General features: G+C 44.1%; 1 protein-coding gene across 1 annotated transcript in view; it reads left to right on the top strand.

Moving 5' to 3' along the window:
• Positions 1–23,820, top strand: part of LOC121566330 (protein diaphanous homolog 3-like) — a gene marked incomplete at both ends in the record, with an annotated part of 91,725 nt that overhangs the window by 53,464 nt on the left and 14,441 nt on the right. Inside the window, 6 exons of the mRNA XM_045218697.1 lie at positions 1,878–1,922; positions 2,090–2,163; positions 6,178–6,294; positions 15,179–15,297; positions 15,417–15,481; positions 17,170–17,274. Coding sequence (XP_045074632.1) covers positions 1,878–1,922; positions 2,090–2,163; positions 6,178–6,294; positions 15,179–15,297; positions 15,417–15,481; positions 17,170–17,274 — 525 coding nt within the window. The remainder of the gene's footprint in view (positions 1–1,877; positions 1,923–2,089; positions 2,164–6,177; positions 6,295–15,178; positions 15,298–15,416; positions 15,482–17,169; positions 17,275–23,820) is intronic.

The raw sequence follows: 23,820 nt of genomic DNA, 5'->3' as shown, positions 1-23,820 counted from the left end.
AAGTAATGTTAATGTTCTGCCTGGTGTTTTAGGGTGTCTAGAGGAGAGGAAAGTAATGTTAATGTTCTGCCTGGTGTTTTAGGGTGTCTAGAGGAGAGAAGTAATGTTAATGTTCTGCCTGGTGTTTTAGGGTGTCTAGAGGAAAGTAATGTTAATGTTCTGCCTGGTGTTTTAGGGTGTCTAGTGGAGAGGAAAGTAATGTTAATGTTCTGCCTGGTGTTTTAGGGTGTCTAGGGGAGAGGAAAGTAATGTTAATGTTCTGCCTGGTGTTTTAGGGTGTCTAGAGGAAAGTAATGTTAATGTTCTGCCTGGTGTTTTAGGGTGTCTAGAGGAGAGGAAAGTAATGTTAATGTTCTGCCTGGTGTTTTAGGGTGTCTAGAGGAAAGTAATGTTAATGTTCTGCCTGGTGTTTTTAGGGAAGTGTCTAGAGGAGGAAAGTAATGTTAATGTTCTGCCTGGTGTTTTAGGGTGTCTAGTGAGGAAAGTAATGTTAATGTTCTGCCTGGTGTTTTAGGGTGTCTAGAGGAGAGGAAAGTAATGTTAATGTTCTGCCTGGTGTTTTAGGGTGTCTAGAGGAAAGTAATGTTAATGTTCTGCCTGGTGTTTTAGGGTGTCTAGAGGAGAGGAAGTAATGTTAATGTTCTGCCTGGTGTTTTAGGGTGTCTAGAGGATAGGAAAGTAATGTTAATGTTCTGCTTGGTGTTTTAGGGTGTCTAGAGGAGAGGAAAGTAATGTTAATGTTCTGCCTGGTGTTTTAGGGTGTCTAGAGGAAAGTAATGTTAATGTTCTGCCCGGTGTTTTAGGGTGTCTAGAGGAAAGTAATGTTAATGTTCTGCCTGGTGTTTTAGGGTGTATAGAGGAGAGGAAAGTAATGTTAATGTTCTGCTTGGTGTTTTAGGGTGTCTAGAGGAGAGGAAAGTAATGTTAATGTTCTGCCTGGTGTTTTAGGGTGTCTAGAGGAAAGTAATGTTAATGTTCTGCCTGGTGTTTTATGGTGTCTAGAGGAAAGTAATGTTAATGTTCTGCCTGGTGTTTTATGGTGTCTAGAGGAAAGTAATGTTAATGTTCTGCCTGGTGTTTTAGGGTGTCTAGAGGAAAGTAATGTTAATGTTCTGCCTGGTGTTTTAGGGTGTCTAGAGGAGGAAAGTAATGTTAATGTTCTGCCTGGTGTTTTAGGGTGTCTAGAGGAGAGGAAAGTAATGTTAATGTTCTGCCTGGTGTTTTAGGGTGTCTAGAGGAAAGTAATGTTAATGTTCTGCCTGGTGTTTTAGGGTGTCTAGAGGAGAGGAAAGTAATGTTATGTTCTGCCTGGTGTTTTAGGGTGTCTAGTGGAGAGGAAAGTAATGTTAATGTTCTGCCTGGTGTTTTAGGGTGTCTAGTGGAGAGGAAAGTAATGTTAATGTTCTGCCTGGTGTTTTAGGGTGTCTAGAGGAAAGTAATGTTAATGTTCTGCCTGGTGTTTTAGGGGTGTCTAGAGGAAAGTAATGTTAATGTTCTGCCTGGTGTTTTAGGGTGTCTAGAGGAGAGAAAGTAATGTTAATGTTCTGCCTGGTGTTTTAGGGTGTCTAGTGGAGAGGAAAATAATGTTAATGTTAACACCTCTCCCCCCCCTCTCCACCTCCTCCTCTCTCCTCTCTTTCTTCCTTTCCTCCTACTCCTTATTCCTCCTCTCCTCTCCCTCTCCTCTCTCAATCTCCCTTTTCCATCTGTCTCTTTCTCTCTTATTGCCTTCTCTCCCTCCTCTCCTCCTTCCCCCTCTCCTCCCTCCCTCCCCCTCCCCTCCTCCTCCTCCTCCCTCCCCTCCCTCCCTCCTCCCCTCCCCTCCCGTCCTCCTTCCTCCTCCTCTCTCCCCCCCTCTTCCTCACTCTCTCCTGCAGCATCTGACAGCGATCAGGAACGATGCTCTGGACATTCAGCTCAAGGTGAATTACTTGAATTATATTTTGGGTAAAACTAATAGCTACATTATATAGGATACAGGATGTTTGTCCCCAGATAATAACACTTGATAGCATGAACTAAAAGAGGGTTTAAAAGCCATCCATATGTGATCTATATTTCTATGTATCTACATGTCGATCCCCAATAGGTGTTTGAGGAGCACAAGGAGGAAGATATGATGGAGTTCAGTCACCGCCTGGAGGACATCAAGAGTGAACTGGAATATCCTTGTCTACTGTATGTCAACACACACACACACACACACACACACACACACACACACACACACACACACACAGAATCCACACATATGCACACACACACTCAAGTGGACAGACACTATTTCTCTACATCTCTCTCTTTCTCTACCTCTCTCTCTTTCTCTAACTCTCTCTCTCTACATCTCTCTCTCTCTACATCTCTCTCTCTCTCTCTCTCTACATCTCTCTCTTTCTCTACCTCTTTCTCTCTCTCTCTCTCTCTTTCTCTACCTCTCTCTCTTTCTTTACACTGTCTCACACTGTTTCTCACACTGTCCCTCACACTCACACTGTCTCTCAAACTGTCACTCACACTGTCCCTCACATAGACATCCACAACATGCCTCTTTCACATACTGTTCTGTGTTGTTGAACTCACATTACCTCTCTTCTCATTCAGTCTCATATCCATTACATATCCAGATACTTGAGTTGATACTGTTGACCTCTTATGGAAGGTACTCCAACATAAGCCCCTAATACAATAGCTGTTCTCCTCATTTATATCTACAATACCATATATCTATAGTCTCTACAATACCATATATCTATAGTCTGTCTCTACAAAACCATATCTCTATAATCTCTACAATACCATATATCTATAGTCTCTACAATACCATATCTCTATAATCTCTACAATACCATATATCTATAGTCTCTACAATATCATATATCTACAATACCATATCTATAATCTCTACAATACCATATCTATAGTCTCTACAATACCATATCTCTATAATCTCTACAATACCATATATCTATAATCTCTACAATACCATATCTATAGTCTCTACAATACCATATCTCTATAATCTCTACAATACCATATATCTATAGTCTCTACAATATCATATATCTATAGTCTCTACAATACCATATCTATAGTCTCTACAATACCATATCTCTATAATCTCTACAATACCATATATCTATAATCTCTACAATACCATATCTCTATAATCTCTACAATACCATATCTCTATAATCTCTACAATACCATATATCTATAGTCTCTACAATATCATATATCTATAATCTCTACAATACCATATATCTATAATCTCTACAATACCATATCTATAGTCTCTACAATACCATATATCTATAGTCTCTACAATACCATATATCTATAGTCTCTACAATACCATATATCTATAATCTCTACAATACCATATATCTATAGTCTCTACAATACCATATATCTATAGTCTCTACAATACCATATATCTATAGTCTCTACAATACCATATATCTATAGTCTCTACAATACCATATCTCTATAATCTCTACAATACCATATATCTATAGTCTCTACAATACCATATATCTATAGTCTCTACAATACCATATATCTATAATCTCTACAATACCATATCTACAATACCATATATCTATAGTCTCTACAACACCATATATCTATAGTCTCTACAATACCATATATCTATAGTCTCTACAACACCATATATCTATAGTCTCTACAATACCATATATCTATAGTCTCTACAATACCATATATCTATAATCTCTACAATACCATATATCTACAATACCATATATCTATAGTCTCTACAATACCATATATCTATAGTCTCTACAATACCATATATCTATAGTCTCTACAATACCATATATCTATAGTCTCTACAATACCATATATCTATAATCTCTACAATACCATATCTCTATAATCTCTTCAATACCATATATCTATAGTCTCTACAATACCATATATCTATAATCTCTACAATACCATATATCTATAGTCTCTACAATACCATATATCTATAATCTCTACAATACCATATCTCTATAGTCTCTACAATACCATATATCTATAGTCTCTACAATACCATATATCTATAATCTCTACAATACCATATCTCTACAATACCATATCTCTATAATCTCTTCAATACCATATATCTATAGTCTCTACAATACCATATATCTATAATCTCTACAATACCATATATCTATAGTCTCTACAATACCATATATCTATAGTCTCTACAATACCATATATCTATAGTCTCTACAATACCATATATCTATAATCTCTACAATACCATATCTCTATAATCTCTTCAATACCATATATCTATAGTCTCTACAATACCATATATCTATAATCTCTACAATGCCATATCTCTATAATCTCTACAATACCATATCTCTATAATCTCTACAATACCATATATCTATAGTCTCTACAATACCATATATCTATAGTCTCTACAATACCATATATCTATAGTCTCTACAATACCATATATCTATAGTCTCTACAATACCATATCTCTATAATCTCTACAATACCATATCTACAATACCATATATCTATAGTCTCTACAACACCATATATCTATAGTCTCTACAATACCATATATCTATAGTCTCTACAATACCATATATCTACAATACCATATATCTATAGTCTCTACAACACCATATATCTATAGTCTCTACAATACCATATCTCTATCATCTCTACAATACCATATATCTATAGTCTCTACAATACCATATCTCTATAATCTCTACAATACCATATATCTATAGTCTCTACAATACCATAGATCTACAATACCATATATCTATAGTCTCTACAATACCATATCTCTATAATCTCTACAATACCATATCTCTATAATCTCTACAATACCATATATCTATAATCTCTACAATACCATATATCTATAATCTCTACAATACCATATATCTATAGTCTCTACAATACCATATCTATAGTCTCTACAATACCATATATCTATAATCTCTACAATACCATATATCTATAATCTCTACAATACCATATATCTATAATCTCTACAATACCATATCTCTATAATCTCTTCAATACCATATATCTATAATCTCTACAATACCATATATCTATAGTCTCTACAATACCATATATCTATAATCTCTACAATACCATATATCTATAGTCTCTACAATACCATATCTCTATAATCTCTACAATACCATATATCTATAGTCTCTACAATACCATATCTCTATAATCTCTACAATACCATATCTCTATAATCTCTACAATACCATATCTCTATAATCTCTACAATACCATATCTCTATAATCTCTACAATACCATATATCTATAGTCTCTACAATACCATATATCTATAGTCTCTACAATACCATATATCTATAGTCTCTACAATACCATATATCTATAGTCTCTACAATACCATATCTCTATAATCTCTACAATACCATATCTCTATAATCTCTACAATACCATATCTCTATAATCTCTACAATACCATATATCTATAGTCTCTACAATACCATATATCTATAGTCTCTACAATACCATATATCTATAGTCTCTACAATACCATATATCTATAGTCTCTACAATACCATATTTCTATAATCTCTACAATACCATATATCTATAGTCTCTACAATACCATATATCTATAGTCTCTACAATACCATATATCTATAGTCTGTCTCTACAATACCATATATCTATAGTCTCTACAATACCATATATCTATAGTCTCTACAATACCATATATCTATAATCTCTACAATACCATATCTATAATCTCTACAATACCATATATCTATAGTCTCTACAATACCATATATCTATAATACCATATATCTATAGTCTCTACAATACCATATATCTATAATACCATATATCTATAATCTCTACAATACCATATATCTATAGTCTCTACAATACCATATATCTATAGTCTCTACAATACCATATATCTATAATCTCTACAATACCATATATCTATAGTCTCTACAATACCATATCTCTATAATCTCTACAATACCATATCTCTATAGTCTCTACAATACCATATCTTTTTATCCTCCTGTTTTCAATATAATTAATTTAATGAATTCCCTGAATTCATCCCTTTTTGCTATATTATAATGTGTTATTAATGATATGAAGGTATGAGTCCTTAACCCTGTCTGTACTGATGTGGGAGATGTGTTCAACGTGGTACAGAGTATGGTGAAGGACAGCGGGGCGGAGATATACTTCCTCTCCATCCTACAACACCTTATGCTCATCCGGAACGACTACTTTGTCCGGTAAGATCTCTCCGCCATCAACCACACAGACCTACATCTTCCTCCTCCTTGTCCTCTTCCTCTTCCTCCTCCTTGTCCTCCTCCTCTTCCTCCTCTTCTTCTCTTCCTTGTCCTCTTCCTCCTCCTCCTTCCTCCTCCTTGTCCTCTTCCTCCTCTTCCTGTTCCTCCTCCTTGTACTCTTCCTCCTCTTCCTCCTTTTCTCTTCCTCATCTTCCTCCTTTTCTCTTCCTCCTCTTCCTCCTTTTCTCTTCCTCCTCTTCCTCCTCTTCTCTTGCTCTTCCTCCTCTTCTCTTCCTCCTCTTCCTCCTCCTCTTCCTCCTCTTCCTACTCTTCCTCCTTTGAGAGCGAAATCTTCTATTACATTACATTGATAAAGCTTTCTTTGAACCAGAGAGAGAGAGAGAGTCATCTTCTATAACATTACATTGATAAAGCTTTCTTTGAACCAGAGAGAGAGAGAGAGAGAGAGTAATCTTCTATAACATTACATTGCTAAAGCTTTCTTTGAACCAGAGAGAGAGAGAGAGAGAGAGAGAGAGAGAGAGAGAGTTATCTTTCTTTGAAGCACTTATGCACTTCATGAATGCATTATTAGAGGTGATTCAGAGAAAAATGTTACTAACCCTTTTAATAGATGATGTCATACGGAGCGTCCCCCCCTCTCTCTACTGTACAGGAAGTCACAGAGTTACTGCAGGACTATCAAGATGTAGGAAGTCACAGAGTTACTGCAGGACTATCAAGATGTAGGAAGTCACAGAGTTACTGCAGGACTATCAAGATGTAGGAGTCACAGAGTTACTGCAGGACTATCAAGATGTAGGGAGTCACAGAGTTACTGCAGGACTATCAAGATGGAGAAGTCACAGAGTTACTGCAGGACTATCAAGATGTAGGAAGTCAGAGTTACTGCAGGACTATCAAGATGTAGGAAGAGACAGAGTTACTGCAGGACTATCAAGATGTAGGGAGTCACAGAGTTACTGCAGGACTATCAAGATGTAGGAAGTCACAGAGTTACTGCAGGACTATCAAGATGTAGGGAGTCACAGAGTTACTGCAGGACTATCAAGATGTAGGAAGTCACAGAGTTACTGCAGGACTATCAAGATGTAGGGAGTCACAGAGTTACTGCAGGACTATCAAGATGTAGGGAGTCACAGAGTTACTGCAGGACTATCAAGATGTAGGAAGTCACAGAGTTACTGCAGGACTATCAAGATGTAGGAAGTCAGAGTTACTGCAGGACTATCAAGATGTAGGAAGAGACAGAGTTACTGCAGGACTATCAAGATGTAGGGAGTCACAGAGTTACTGCAGGACTATCAAGATGTAGGGAGTCACATAGTTACTGCAGGACTATCAAGATGTAGGAAGTCAGAGTTACTGCAGGACTATCAAGATGTAGGGAGTCACAGAGTTACTGCAGGACTATCAAGATGTAGGGAGTCACAGAGTTACTGCAGGACTATCAAGATGTAGGAAGTCACAGAGTTACTGCAGGACTATCAAGATGTAGGGAGTCACAGAGTTACTGCAGGACTATCAAGATGTAGGAAGTCACAGAGTTACTGCAGGACTATCAAGATGTAGGAGTCACAGAGTTACTGCAGGACTATCAAGATGTAGGAAGTCACAGAGTTACTGCAGGACTATCAAGATGTGGGAGTCACAGAGTTACTGCAGGACTATCAAGATGTAGGAAGTCACAGAGTTACTGCAGGACTATCAAGATGTAGGGAGTCACAGAGTTACTGCAGGACTATCAAGATGTAGGAAGTCACAGAGTTACTGCAGGACTATCAAGATGTAGGGAGTCACAGAGTTACTGCAGGACTATCAAGATGTAGGAAGTCACATAGTTACTGCAGGACTATCAAGATGTAGGAAGTCACAGAGTTACTGCAGGACTATCAAGATGTAGGGAGTCACAGAGTTACTGCAGGACTATCAAGATGTAGGGAGTCACAGAGTTACTGCAGGACTATCAAGATGTAGGAAGTCACAGAGTTACTGCAGGACTATCAAGATGTAGGAAGTCAGAGTTACTGCAGGACTATCAAGATGTAGGAAGTCACAGAGTTACTGCAGGACTATCAAGATGTAGGAAGTCAGAGTTACTGCAGGACTATCAAGATGTAGGAGTCACAGAGTTACTGCAGGACTATCAAGATGTAGGGAGTCACAGAGTTACTGCAGGACTATCAAGATGTAGGGAGTCACATAGTTACTGCAGGACTATCAAGATGTAGGAAGTCACAGAGTTACTGCAGGACTATCAAGATGTAGGGAGTCACAGAGTTACTGCAGGACTATCAAGATGTAGGAAGTCACAGAGTTACTGCAGGACTATCAAGATGTAGGGAGTCACAGAGTTACTGCAGGACTATCAAGATGTAGGGAGTCACAGAGTTACTGCAGGACTATCAAGATGTAGGGAGTCACAGAGTTACTGCAGGACTATCAAGATGTAGGGAGTCACAGAGTTACTGCAGGACTATCAAGATGTAGGGAGTCACAGAGTTACTGCAGGACTATCAAGATGTAGGAAGTCACAGAGTTACTGCAGGACTATCAAGATGTAGGAAGTCAGAGTTACTGCAGGACTATCAAGATGTAGGGAGTCACAGAGTTACTGCAGGACTATCAAGATGTAGGAAGTCAGAGTTACTGCAGGACTATCAAGATGTAGGAAGTCACAGAGTTACTGCAGGACTATCAAGATGTAGGGAGTCACAGAGTTACTGCAGGACTATCAAGATGTAGGAAGTCACAGAGTTACTGCAGGACTATCAAGATGTAGGAAGTCACATAGTTACTGCAGGACTATCAAGATGTAGGAAGTCACAGAGTTACTGCAGGACTATCAAGATGTGGGAAGTCACATAGTTACTGCAGGACTATCAAGATGTAGGAAGTCACAGAGTTACTGCAGGACTATCAAGATGTAGGAGTCACAGAGTTACTGCAGGACTATCAAGATGTAGGAAGTCAGAGTTACTGCAGGACTATCAAGATGTAGGGAGTCACAGAGTTACTGCAGGACTATCAAGATGTAGGAAGTCACAGAGTTACTGCAGGACTATCAAGATGTAGGAAGTCACATAGTTACTGCAGGACTATCAAGATGTAGGAAGTCACAGAGTTACTGCAGGACTATCAAGATGTAGGGAGTCACAGAGTTACTGCAGGACTATCAAGATGTAGGAAGTCAGAGTTACTGCAGGACTATCAAGATGTAGGAGTCACAGAGTTACTGCAGGACTATCAAGATGTAGGAAGTCACAGAGTTACTGCAGGACTATCAAGATGTAGGAAGTCACAGAGTTACTGCAGGACTATCAAGGTATTTTACTGTATAGTCATCTATGCCTTCTTTCCATAATAACTTCAAAAGGAGCAAATGAATGAGGTTACAGGACTAATAACAGACCCAGTCTCTCTCCGTAGTGGGTAGCGGAACGAGGAGAGGATGCCAGACAGGCACTTTAATCGTTGCATTTTATCAAGTTGCATATGATACATTCTTCAGATTAGAAAGGCATCTTTTGATCAGGCTGCAGGTTTAACCAGTATCCAGCTGTGAGAGAGACTCTCATAAACAGCTCTTTGAAAAGCAGCATTAAAAAGGAGAGGGAGAGGGGGAGAGGGGAGGGAGAGGGGAGGGAGAGGGGAGGGAGAGGGAGGGAGGGGGGAGAGAGAGAGAGAGAGAGAGAGGAGAGAGAGGAAGGAAGTCAAAATAAAAGTCTGCAGCTAACGGCACGAACGGCTGCTTCAGATGAAGAGGACAGAAGATGAAAGAGTTTGCATTCTCTTTGTTGGCCCAATGTCATTGAGAGGTTTTTAAGAGGCGTGTGCTATATTAACAGACAGGACTGTATTAGCAGCAGGGGCTACTCTGTGCTATTATATAGAGATGATCTCATTAGCCTTTAATCAGACTGCTGATAAAACACACAGAGGTCACACTCAGAGAGAAGAAGAGGAGGAGGAGAAAAAGTTTTGAGATGAAGCGGTGGAACAAAATCAGAAGGGGGTGTATGTGATGGAAGGATAGATTCAAAGGAGGAGGAGGAGAGAGAAGGAGGGAGGGGAGGGAGGGGAGAAGGAGAGGGATGGAAAGGGAAGGGAGGGAGGGGAGAAGGAGAGGAAGGGAGGAGGGGAGAAGGAGAGTGAAGGAGGGAGGGGAGGGAGGGGAAAGGGAGAGGGAGGGGAAGGGAGGAGGGGAGAAGGAGGGGAGGGAGGGGAGAAGGAAAGGAAGGATAGTGAGGGAGGGGAAGGGAGGAGGGGAGAAGGAGAGTGAAGGAGGGAGGGAGGGAGGGGAGAAGGAGAGGGATGGAGGGAGGAGGAGAGTGAAGGAGGGGGGAGAAAGAGAGTGATGGAAAGGAAGGATAGTGAGGGGAGGGGGGGGAGAGGGTGAAAAGGAGAAGGAGAGGAGAGTGAGGGAGGGGAGGGAGGAGAGTGAGGGAGGGGGGAGGAAAGGAGTGATGGAAAGGAAGGATAGTGAGGGAGGGGGAGGGGGGAGGGAGGGGGGAGAGGGACGGAGGGAGGGGGTGAAAGAGGAGAAGGAGAGTGAGGGAGGAGAATAGTGTAACATCAGATAATTGTGAATGAGCCATATCATATGAGTACCTCTGCAGGAGACCGCTGTGGGCAGCAGAACTCGTGTCTATTCAGTGCAGACTACCAAAAACATAGGAAAAAATTGTCTACATGCCAAATGGCCCCCTACCCCCTGCATAGTGCACTACTTTCTAACAGGGCCCTGTGGGTTTACATTTTCATTCAACCAACTGACATTAGTGATATGGGCCTGATTTTGACCAGGGCCAATAGGAAATTGAGTCATTTGGGGGTGTGACCACAGTAATTCATCCTTTTCCGAATCTTGATATTATCATTAGAAAGGAAGGATTGCTCCCTTTCCTGTTTTAACAGTTTATATTCGCTTTACCATTTTAAATAACGCTCTCCATGTTAAGTCACTGCTCCTGTTCACCCTGTCCTTATTTAAATAACATTCTCCTTGTTAAGTCACTGCTCCTGTTCACCTTGTCCTTATTTAAATAACATTCTCCATGTTAAGTTACTGCTCCTGTTCACCCTGTCCTTATTTAAATAACATTCTCCTTGTTAAGTCACTGCTCCTGTTCACCCTGTCCTTATTTAAATAACATTCTCCTTGTTAAGTCACTGCTCCTGTTCACCCTGTCCTTATTTAAATAACATTCCCCTTGTTAAGTCACTGCTCCTGTTCACCATGCCCTTATTTAAATAACATTCTCCTTGTTAAGTCACTGCTCCTGTTCACCCTGTCCTTATTTAAATAACATTCTCCTTGTTAAGTCACTGCTCCTGTTCACCCTGTCCTTATTTAAATGACATTGTCCTTGTTAAGTCACTGCTCCTGGTCACCCTGACCTTATTTAAATAACATTATCCTTGTTAAGTCACTGCTCCTGTTCACCCTTTCCTTATTTAAATAACATTATCCTTGTTAAGTCACTGCTCCTGTTCACCCTGCACTTATTTAAATAACATTCTCCTTGTTAAGTCACTGCTCCTGTTCACCCTGTCCTTATTTAAATAAAATTCTCCTTGTTAAGTCACTGCTCCTGTTCACCCTGACCTTATTTAAATAACATTATCCTTGTTAAGTCACTGCTCCTGTTCACCCTGCCCTTATTTATATAACATTCTCCTTGTTAAGTCACTGCTCCTGTTCACCCTGACCTTATTTAAATAACATTCTCCTTGTTAAGTCACTGCTCCTGTTCACCCTGTCCTTATTTAAATAACATTCTCCTTGTTAAGTCACTGCTCCTGTTCACCCTGACCTTATTTAAATAACATTCTCCTTGTTAAGTCACTGCTCCTGTTCACCCTTTCCTTATTTAAATAACATTATCCTTGTTAAGTCACTGCTCCTGTTCACCCTGTCCTTATTTAAATAACATTCTCCTTGTTAAGTCTCTGCTCCTGTTCACCCTTTCCTTATTTAAATAACATTATCCTTGTTAAGTCACTGCTCCTGTTCACCCTGCACTTATTTAAATAACATTCTCCTTGTTAAGTCACTGCTCCTGTTCACCCTGTCCTTATTTAAATAAAATTCTCCTTGTTAAGTCACTGCTCCTGTTCACCCTGACCTTATTTAAATAACATTCCCCTTGTTAAGTCACTACTCCTGTTCACCCTGCCCTTATTTAAATAACATTCTCCTTGTTAAGTCACTGCTCCTGTTCACCCTGTCCTTATTTAAATAACATTCTCCTGAGTGGCGCAGTGGTCTAAGGCACTGCATCGCAGTGCTGACTGTGCCACTAGAGATCCTGGTTCGAATCCAGGCTCTGTCGCAGCCGGCCGCGACCGGGAGACTCATGGGCGGCGCACAATTGGCCCAGTCGTCCCAGGGTAGGGGAGGGAATGGCCGGCAGGGATGTAGCTCAGTTGATAGAGCATGGCGTTTGCAACGCCAGGGTTGTGGGTTCGATTCCACGGGGGGCCAGTATAAAAATATATATATGTATTCACTAACTGTAAGTCGCTCTGGATAAGAGCGTCTGCTAAATGACTAAAATGTAAATGTAAAAATGTTAAGTCACTGCTCCTGTTCACCCTGTCCTTATTTAAATAACATTCTCCATGTTAAGTCTCTGCTCCTGTTCACCCTGTCCTTATTTAAATAACATTATCCTTGTTAAGTCACTGCTCCTGTTCACCCTGTCCTTATTTAAATAACATTCTCCTTGTTAAGTCTCTGCTCCTGTTCACCCTGTCCTTATTTAAATAACATTATCCTTGTTAAGTCACTGCTCCTGTTCACCCTGCCCTTATTTAAATAACGCTCTCAATGTTAAGTCACTACTCCTGTTCACCCTTTCCTTATTTAAATAACATTCTCCTTGTTAAGTCACTGCTCCTGTTCACTCTGCCCTTATTTAAATAACATTCTCCTTGTTAAGTCACTGCTCCTGTTCACCCTGCCCTTATTTAAATAACATTCTCCTTGTTAAGTCACTGCTCCTGTTCACCCTGACCTTATTTAAATAACATTATCCTTGTTAAGTCACTGCTCCTGTTCACCCTGACCTTATTTAAATAACATTCTCCTTGTTAAGTCACTGCTCCTGTTCACCCTTTCCTTATTTGACGTTTTCCGCCACCTATACGTTGAGGTTTTGTCCCCCAAACCTCACCCCCCCCCTCTCTCTCTCTCTCTCTCTCTCTCTCTCTCTCTCTCTCTCTCTCTCTCTCTCTCTCCCTCTCTCTCTCTCTCTCCCCCCCTATCTAGAGAGGTGAGTGTCCATATTGAAGGAGAGGTGTGTCATGGTGTTGGGTAGCTCCTACTCCCCAGATGAAGTGGCTAGTGTTCCTTATTGATTTTGTCTGAGCTCCATAAATTGTGTTGTACCGCTATAAGCCGCGGCCGCGTCTTGTTAAGTTCTTATCTAGAATCAAGGTCTCTTCAACCTTTACACTCCTGGACAACGCTGTGATTGGATGCATTAAGACTCTCTCTCTCTCTGTCTCTCTCTGTATCTCTCTCTGTATCTCTCTCTCTCTCTCTTGCGCTCTTTCTCTCTTTCTTTCTTTCTTTCTGAAGAAGTGAAGAGACTGTGAAATACACCTGTGTGTCCCCTCCTATCCCTCCCTCTCCCCCCCTCTCCCCCCCTCTCCCCTCCTCTCGCCTGTCCCCCCCCTGTCCCCCCTCTCGCCTGTCCCCCTATCCCTCCCTCTCCCCTCCTATCCCTCCCTCTCCCCCTCTCCCCCCCTCTCCCCCCTCTCTCCTCCTGTCGCCTGTCCCCCTGTCCCCCCCTCTCGCCTGTCCCCCTCTCGCCTGTCCCCTCCCTCTCCCCTCCTCTCGCCTGTCCCCCTGTCCCCCCTCTCGCCTGTCCCCCCTATCCCTCCCTCTCCCCTCCTATCCCCCTCTCCCCCCTCTCCCCCCTCTCCTCCTGTCGCCTGTCCCCCCTGTCCCCCCTCTCGCCTGTCCCCCTGTCCCCCTCTCCCCTCCTGTCGCCTGTCCCCCTGTCCCCCTCTCGCCTGCCCCCCCAGGCCGGTAGCTAACGAGGCTGTTAAATCCCTCACCTGCCAGCCTGACACGATCTATCCCCTGTGACTTGGAGAGCAGTCAGAGCCCGGAGGGGAGGATGGTATCAGCTTGTTCATTTACAAGATCACCTTTCTGGGTACATGGATAGAATCATGGGCGGCAGGTAGCTTTAGTGGTTAAGAGCTTAGTGGTTAAGAGCGTTGTGTCAGTAACCGAAAGGTCGCTGGTTCTAATCCCTGAGCCGACTAGGTGAAAAATCTGTCTGTGCCCTTGAGCAAGGCACTTAACCCCAATTGCTCCTGTAAGCCGCTCTGGATAAGAGTGTCTGCTAAAATGACTAAAAAATTACCTGTAGACTTTAACTTCTCTCAATCTGTATATCTTTCCCTCTGCTACTTCTTTCTCCCTCTCCTCTCCTCTCCTCTCCTCTCCTCTCTCCTCTCCTCTCCTCTCCTCTCCTCTCCTCTCCTCTCCTCTCCTCTCCTCTCCCCTCCTCTCCTCTCCTCTCCTCTCCTCTCCTCTCCTCTCCTCTCCTCTCCTCTCCTCTCCTCTCCTCTCCTCTCCTCTCCTCTCCTCTCCCTCTCTCTCCTCTCCTCTCCTCTCTCTCCTCTCCTCTCCTCCCTCCCTCCTCCCTCCTCTACTTCCTCCTCCCCTTCCTCCTCTCCTCTCCTCTCCTCTCCTCTCCTCTCCTCTCCTCTCCCTCCTCTCCTCTCCCTCTCCTCTCCTCTCCTCTCCTCTCCTCTCCTCTCCTCTCCCTCTCCTCTCCTCTCCTCTCCTTCTCCTCTCCTCTCCTTCTCCTCTCCTTCTCCTCTCCTCTCATCTCTCTCTCAGGCCCCAGTACTTTAAGATCATAGAGGAGTGTGTGTCTCAGATCGTCCTCCATCGCAGTGGGACCGACCCAGACTTCACCTACCGAAAACGCCTTGACGTAGACTTCAGTGTCCTCCTGGGTAAGTACACACACACACACACTGCAGGAACTACAACACATCCCGTCTGTGGTATTGCTTCTACCTCTCTCTGTCTCTCTGACTGACTGAGTGTGTGTGTGTGTGTGTGTGTGTTTCAGAGGTGTGTGTGGACAAGGCTCAGCTAGAGGAGTATGAGCAGAGAGCTGCTGACTTGGCTGTGAAGGTAACAAACCCACCTCCCGTTCCATCCACACGTTGTATAAGGAGGTACTGCATCATTTAAACATCCCCTGATTATAAGCAGATTACTAGAAATCGTTAACACGGTCGCTGGTAATTAACAGAATTCACAGATTAAACCCCCCTCCCCCGCTGCGTTGATTTCCTCAGAATGCTCCATAGTAGTGGGTCAAAATGAATGTTGCTGAGAGAGAATTCTAGACACACACACACACACACACACACGCACACGCACACACACGCGCACGCACACACACGTGCGCGCACACACACGCGCACACACACACACACGCACACGCGCACACACACACACACACACACAATAACCCCAGATGGTAAAGTCCCCCATGTCTTACCATGTGGGAGGTGGCTTGGACCCCCTGGGAAGCTAGCTGCTTCAGAACACACACACACTATAAACCCGGTAACCGGGCTATAAACCTGTGTCCCAGCATTGGGCCGGTAACCGGGCTATAAACCTGTGTCCCAGCATTGGGCCGGTAACCGGGCTATAAACCTGTGTCCCAGCATTGGGCCGGTAACCGGGCTATAAACCTGTGTCCCAGCATTGGGCCGGTAACCGGGCTATAAACCTGTGTCCCAGCATTGGCCGGTAACCCGGGCTATAAACCTGTGTCCCAGCATTGGGCCGGTAACCGGGCTATAAACCTGTGTCCCAGCATTGGGCCGGTAACCGGGCTATAAACCTGTGTCCCAGCATTGGGCCGGTAACCGGGCTATAAACCTGTGTCCCAGCATTGGGCCGTAACCGGGCTATAAACCTGTTTCCCAGCATTGGGCCGGGTAACCGGGCTATAAACCTGTGTCCCAGCATTGGGCCGGTAACCGGGCTATAAACCTGTGTCCCAGCATTGGGCCGGTAACCGGGCTATAAACCTGTGTCCCAGCATTGGGCCGGTAACCGGGCTATAAACCTGTGTCCCAGCATTGGGCCGGTAACCGGGCTATAAACCTGTGTCCCAGCATTGGGCCGGTAACCGGGCTATAAACCTGTGTCCCAGCATTGGGCCGGTAACCGGGCTAAACAGACTGCCTGGTGGGAAGGGGATCCACAGGTGTGTGTGTGTGTGTGTGTGTACTGCAACACATCAAGAGAACAGAAAGAGGTAGAGATGGTGTGTGAATCTCAAAAGTCGTTCCTTGATTCCTTGCGTCCTTTTTCCTTGCCTCCTAAAAATATACATTGGGAAGCGAGGAGAACAGTCAACTTAATAGAGAACAGCTAGAAACACATTCAACTGTGTTTTTTCCCAGAGGGACTGAGTTGTTGTGTGCTTTGTCTATCTCTCTCCCTACCTCTCTCTCTCTCTCCCTACCTCTCTCTCTCTCTCTCTCTCTCTCTCTGTCTCTGTCTCTCTGTCTCTCCTCTCTGTCTCTCTCTCTCTCCTCTCTCTCCCTCTCTCTCTCTCTCTCTCTCTCTCTCTCTCACCTCTCTCTCTCTCTCTCTCTCTCTCTCTCTCTCTCTCTCTCTCTCTCTCTCTCTCTCTCTCCCTACCTCTCTCTCTCTCTCTCCTACCTCTCTCTCTCTCTCTCCCTACCTCTCTCTCTCTCTCCTCTCTCTCTCTCCCTCCTCTCGCTCTCTGTCTCTGTCTCTCTCTCTCTGTCTCTCTCTCTCTGTCTCTGTCTCTCTCTTTCTCTCTCTCTCTCCAGTTTGACGAGGAGTACCTGGGCCGACAGGAGGCTCAGGCTCAGCTGCTGAAGAGTGAAGAGAAGATCAATGAACTGCAGGCAGAGCTACTGGCCTTCAGGTCCCAGGTAACACAGACACACCCAGAGACAGACATAAACACACACACCAGGGTTTCTGTTAGGAAAATGTGGCCCCGGACATTTGACCGGCTGCATTTGAATTTACTGGACATTTTGAGAAATATACCGGACCCATATGCATAGGGTGAGTAACCTGATTAGGGCATCCACCCACAGTGCTCAGAATGACAGAAATCACATTTAGGTTATGGCAATTCAACGGCGTGCTTCCTTTTTTACCGAATTCCGATCCGCACTTTGAAAATGTTAGAATAACTGTCCACATGAACTTTTCCTCAGCCAACAAGACGACTTAACAAACAGCAAAATCACTAGCCTATGTCAATCTATGATGAAAATATCATTTTGAAATTGAGAGGGGAGATCTAAAGATGCAACAGCTAGCACGGGTTGCTAATATCATATAATAATATAATATGCCATTTAGCAGACGCTTTTATCCAAAGCGACTTAGTCATGCGTGCATACATTTTTGTGTATGGGTGGTCCCGGGGATCGAACCCACTACCTTGGCGTTACAAGCGCCGTGCTCTACCAGCTGAGCTACAGAGGACCACAATATGACTAGGATTGTGCCTTTGTCAATGAAAGAAAGTTGATTCGAAAACCAATAGAACATGAAAAAAATAGGCTACTGATCGCAATGGCTTATGGGAGTCTTTATAAAATGATTGCCTCCATGATATGTTCGGATTTTGGATGTAGGATACTTTGAAGTAAGGTAAGATAAGTGCCTCATATGAAGTTAAGCCTTCAGGTGTCAAACAATTAAGTATGTTTTCAAAATGCATGCTGCCTCCAGCTCATTGCAAAGTGGTAATGTGATGCGCTGATAGCCTGCCTACCGTTGCCTATAGCCTATGTACTCGAATGGCAAATGGGAAGTTCACTTCAATTACCAGTTGAGAAATACAAAAATGTTGCTCATTTTTAATCGTGGCCATCAAGTTTTTTATTTTTATTTATTTTATTAGTTTTTTTTACGTGTTTGGCATTAGAGTAGACTGTTATGAGAAAATGTATATATATACACTGCTCAAAAAAATAAAGGGAACACTTAAACAACACAATGTAACTCCAAGTCAATCACACTTCTGTGAAATCGAACTGTCCACTTAGGAAGCAACACTGATTGACAATACATTTCACATGCTGTTGTGCAAATGGAATAGACAACAGGTGGAAATTATAGGCAATTAGCAAGACACCCCCAATAAAGGACTGGTTTTGCAGGTGGTGACCACAGACCACTTCTCAGTTCCTATGCTTCCTGGCTGATGTTTTGGTCACTTTTGAATGCTGGCAGTGCTTTCACTCTAGTGGTAGCATGAGACGGAGTCTACAACCCACACAAGTGGCTCAGGTAGTGCAGCTCATCCAGGATGGCACATCAATGCGAGCTGTGGCAAGAAGGTTTGCTGTGTCTGTCAGCATAGTGTCCAGAGCATGGAGGCGCTACCAGGAGACAGGCCAGTACATCAGGAGACGTGGAGGAGGCCGTGAGGAGGGCAACAACTCAGCAGCAGGACTGCTACCTCCGCCTTTGTGCAAGGAGGAGCAGGAGGAGCACTGCCAGAGCCCTGCAAAATGACCTCCAGCAGGCCACAAATGTGCATGTGTCTGCTCAAACGGTCAGAAACAGACTCCTTGAGGGTGGTATGAGGGCCCGACGTCCACAGGTGGGGGTTGTGCTTACAGCCCAACATCATGCAGGACGTTTGGCATTTGCCAGAGAACACCAAGATTGGCAAATTCGCCACTGGCGCCCTGTGCTCTTCACAGATGAAAGCAGGTTCACACTGAGCACGTGACAGAGTCTGGAGACGCCGTGGAGAACGTTCTGCTGCCTGCAACGTCCTCCAGCATGACCGGTTTGGCGGTGGGTCAGTCATGGTGTGGGGTGGCATTTCTTTGGGGGGCCGCACAGCCCTCCATGTGCTCGCCAGAGGTAGCCTGACTGCCATTAGGTTCCGAGAAGAGATCCTCAGACCCCTTGTGAGACCATATGCTGGTGCGGTTGGCCCTGGGTTCCTCCTAATGCAAGACAATGCTAGACCTCATGTGGCTGGAGTGTGTCAGCAGTTCCTGCAAGAGGAAGGCATTGATGCTATGGACTGGCCTGCCCGTTCCCCAGACCTGAATCCAATTGAGCACATCTGGGACGTCATGTCTCGCTCCATCCACCAACGCCACGTTGCACCACAGACTGTCCAGGAGTTGGCGGATGCTTTAGTCCAGGTCTGGGAGGAGATCCCTCAGGAGACCATTCGCCACCTCATCAGGAGCATGCCCAGGTGTTGTAGGGAGGTCATACAGGCACGTGGAGGCCACACACACTACTGAGCCTCATTTTGACTTGTTTTAAGGACATTACATCAAAGTTGGATCAGCCTGTAGTGTGGTTTTCCACTTTAATTTTGAGGGTGACTCCAAATCCAGATCTCCATGGGTTGATAAATTTGATTTCCATTGATAATTTTTGTGTGATTTTGTTGTCAGCACATTCAACTATGTAAAGAAAAAAAGTATTTAATAAGATGATTTCATTCATTCAGATCTAGGATGTGTTATTTTAGTGTTCCCTTTATTTTTTTGAGCAGTGTATTTTTTTCATCAAATCCAATAATCAAAGTACGGTTTGATAGAAACAATTGTCTTTCGGCCATTTTGAGGTGAGTAGTAATGATCCTACCGGCCGCCACACGGTCTCTCGCCTGTTTTACTTCATTTTTTGTTTTATTCACTGATCTGATCTCTCCTGTGAAAGGAAATAGTTCTTAAAGCAATTTATTATGTCTGCCTCGTCCCTCTCCTCCTTCCTCTCTCTCTCCCTCCCTCTCTCTTCTCCACTCCTGAGAGTCTCTCTCTCTCGCTCTCTTCTTTGTGAGAAGAAAGAACGAAGGAGAGAGAGAAAGAAAAGGAATCACTTTTCTGATCATGTTTCAATTTGGGAGAGTTGAGAATATAGCATCTCTCCTCTTTCTCTCATTCTCTCTCTCTCCTTTCTACTCTCTCTCATTCTCTCTTCTCTCTCATTCTCTCTCTCCTCTCTCTCCTCTCTCATTCTCTCTCCTCTCTCTCCTCTCTCATTCTCTCCCTTCTCTCTCATTCTCTCCCTTCTCTCTCCTCTCTCTCATTCTCTCCTCTCTCTCATTCTCTTTCTTTTCTCTCATTCTCTCTTTCTCCCCTCTCTCATTCTCTCTCTCCTCTCTCTCCTCTCTCATTCTCTCTCCTCTCTCTCCTCTCTCATTCTCTCCCTTCTCTCTCATTCTCTCCCTTCTCTCTCCTCTCTCTCATTCTCTCCTCTCTCTCATTCTCTTTCTTTTCTCTCATTCTCTCTTTCTCCCTCTCTCATTCTCTCTCTCCTCTCTCTCCTCTCTCATTCTCTCTCCTCTCTCTCCTCTCTCATTCTCTCCCTTCTCTCTCATTCTCTCCCTTCTCTCTCCTCTCTCTCATTCTCTCCTCTCTCTCATTCTCTTTCTTTTCTCTCATTCTCTCTTTCTCCCCTCTCTCATTCTCTCTCATTCCCTCTTTCTCCCCTCTCTCATTCTCTCTCATTCTCATTCTGTCTCCCTCTCCTCTCTCACGTTATGGTGGTTGGGTTAGCTAGCTAGCGGCGGGCCCATGCACGATCCCCACAGGGCTAAACACACTATTCAGGTTTTTATCTGCTCCCTTTAACTGCTGCCACAGCACCCATAGAGGTTGTTAGGGGGGGGGGGGTTATGTAGCTTTTATATTGAGCAGAGAAAAGCTGTTTTTCAAAGCCGTGTTTCTGTTACAGCGGTTGCGTTCCAAATGGCACACTTTTCCCTACATAGTGGCCCTATATGCCCTCTAAAGGGAATATGGTGCCATTTGGGACATATCCAGCCATGTTGTGTGGGGTATACTGGCCTCCCACTGAGCTGTGATTGTGTTCAGGGCTCTTAGAGTCAACACTCACACTCTAGTGCTTATGTGCTGTGATAGGTTGGGTTGGATCAGGGGAGAGTGGACACAAGGCTAGGTTGGATCAGGGGAGAGTGGACACAAGGCTAGGTTGGATCAGGGGAGAGTGGACACAAGGCTAGGTTGGATCAGGGGAGAGTGGACACAAGGCTAGGTTGGATCAGGGGAGAGTGGACACAAGGCTAGGTTGGATCAGGGGAGAGTGGACACAAGGCTAGGTTGGATCAGGGGAGAGTGGACACAAGGCTAGGTTGGATCAGGGGAGAGTGGACACAAGGCTAGGGTTGGATCAGGGAGAGTGGACACAAGGCTAGGTTGGATCAGGGGAGAGTGGACACAAGGCTAGGGTTGGATCAGGGGAGAGTGGACACAAGGCTAGGTTGGATCAGGGGAGAGTGGACACAAGGCTAGGTTGGATCAGGGGAGAGTGGACACAAGGCTAGGTTGGATCAGGGAGAGTGGACACAAGGCTAGGTTGGATCAGGGAGAGTGGACACAAGGCTAGGTTGGATCAGGGGAGAGTGGACACAAGGCTAGGTTGGATCAGGGGAGAGTGGACACAAGGCTAGGATGGATCAGGGGAGAGTGGACACAAGGCTAGGTTGGATCAGGGGAGAGTGGACACAAGGCTAGGTTGGATCAGGGGAGAGTGGACACAAGGCTAGGTTGGGTTGGATCAGGGGAGAGTGGACACAAGGCTAGGTTGGATCAGGGAGAGTGGACACAAGGCTAGGTTGGATCAGGGAGAGTGGACACAAGGCTAGGTTGGATCAGGGGAGAGTGGACACAAGGCTAGGGTTGGATCAGGGGAGAGTGGACACAAGGCTAGGTTGGATCAGGGGAGAGTGGACACAAGGCTAGGTTGGATCAGGGGAGAGTGGACACAAGGCTAGGTTGGATCAGGGGAGAGTGGACACAAGGCTAGGGTTGGATCAGGGGAGAGTGGACACAAGGCTGGGTTGGGTTGGATCAGGGAGAGTGGACACAAGGCTAGGTTGGATCAGGGGAGAGTGGACACAAGGCTAGGTTGGATCAGGGAGAGTGGACACAAGGCTAGGTTGGATCAGGGGAGAGTGGACACAAGGCTAGGTTGGATCAGGGGAGAGTGGACACAAGGCTAGGTTGGATCAGGGGAGAGTGGACACAAGGCTACTATATACAAACTTAGAATGGACCCTCTATCACTCCTATTCTCTCTCTCTCTCTGCTTTCTCTCTCAGCTTTCTCTCTCTCTCTCTCTGCTTTCTCTCTCTCTCTCTCTCTCTCTGCTTTCTCTCTCTCTCTCTCTCTCTCTGCTTTCTCTCTCTCTCTCTCTGCTCTCTCTCTCTCTCTGCTTTCTCTCTCTCTCTGCTTTCTCTCTCTCTCTGCTTTCTCTCTCTCTCTCTCTCTGCTTTCTCTCTCTCTCTCTCTCTGCTTTCTCTCTCTCTCTCTCTCTCTCTCTCTCTCTCTCTCTCTCTCTCTCTCTCTCTCTCTCTCTCTCTCTGCTTTCTCTCTCTGCTCTCCCTCCCCCCTCCCCTCCCACCCTCCCAACTCCCCCCAGAGAGCAGCCCAGGGCTGACCTTAGTGTGGCTCTGCTCTTCAATCTAAAATTGTTGGCTGGATCAATAAACCATTTGCTTTGTACCAAACAATCTACACAGCTCTCTCCCCTACCCTTGTTATACCATTAGATTTTTACCTTTGAAGTAATCCAACAGTCTTGCGATGAGGTTTGATCACTAGCGATGGTTAGAACTGTTTGGTACTGTCCTCCTGTCCTGATGGATGAGAGAAGAGACACGCTACATCTCTCTCTCTCTCTCTCTCTCTCTCTCTCTCTCTCTCTCTCTCTCTCTACTCTCTGTCTCTCTCTCTCTCTCTCTTTCTTTATCTCTCTCTCTCTCTACTCTCTCCGTCTCTCTCTTTCTCTCTCTCTCTGTCTCTCTCTGTCTCTCTCTCTCACTCTCTCTCTCTCTCTCTCTACTCTCTCTTTCTCTCTCTCTGTCTCACTCTCTCTCGCTCTATCTCACTCGCTCTCTCTCTGGGTTGTAATAAGCCCAACAGAATAGCCTCTCCAGTCTCCACGAGGCCCCTCCACAATACAACAAGAGCTTCAGGCTGATTCACCTTGAATTATTCCTCTATAGCTGTCATAGATGGGCCTTGGTCTGTACAGAATGTGACTGCGTTCCAACCTGCACTCTATTCCCTAGTCCTTCAGATAGTATTCACACCCCTTCACTAGTTATTTCACATTTTGTTGTGTTGCAGACTGAATTTAAAATAGATTACATTGAGATTTTGTGTCACTGGCCGACACACAAATACCCCATAATGTAAAAGTAGAATTATGTCTTTAGAAATGTTTACACATTTATCAAAAATGTAAAGCTGAAATGTCTTTAGTCAATAAGTATTCAACCCCTTTGTTATGACAAGCCTAAATAAGTTAAGGAGTGTAAATTTGCTTAACAAGTCACGTAACTTGCATGGACTCACTCTGTGTTCAATAATAGTGTTTAACATGATTTTTGAATGACTACCTCATCTCTGTACCCCACACATATAATTATCTGTAAGGTCCCTCAGTTGAGCAGTGAA

The sequence above is a fragment of the Coregonus clupeaformis genome, unplaced genomic scaffold (genome assembly GCF_020615455.1).
Source record: "Coregonus clupeaformis isolate EN_2021a unplaced genomic scaffold, ASM2061545v1 scaf1729, whole genome shotgun sequence".
NCBI classification, from domain to species: Eukaryota; Metazoa; Chordata; class Actinopteri; order Salmoniformes; family Salmonidae; genus Coregonus; species Coregonus clupeaformis.
The sequence above is the reverse complement of the archived record's forward strand: the minus strand, read 5'-3'. Positions and strand labels throughout refer to the sequence as shown.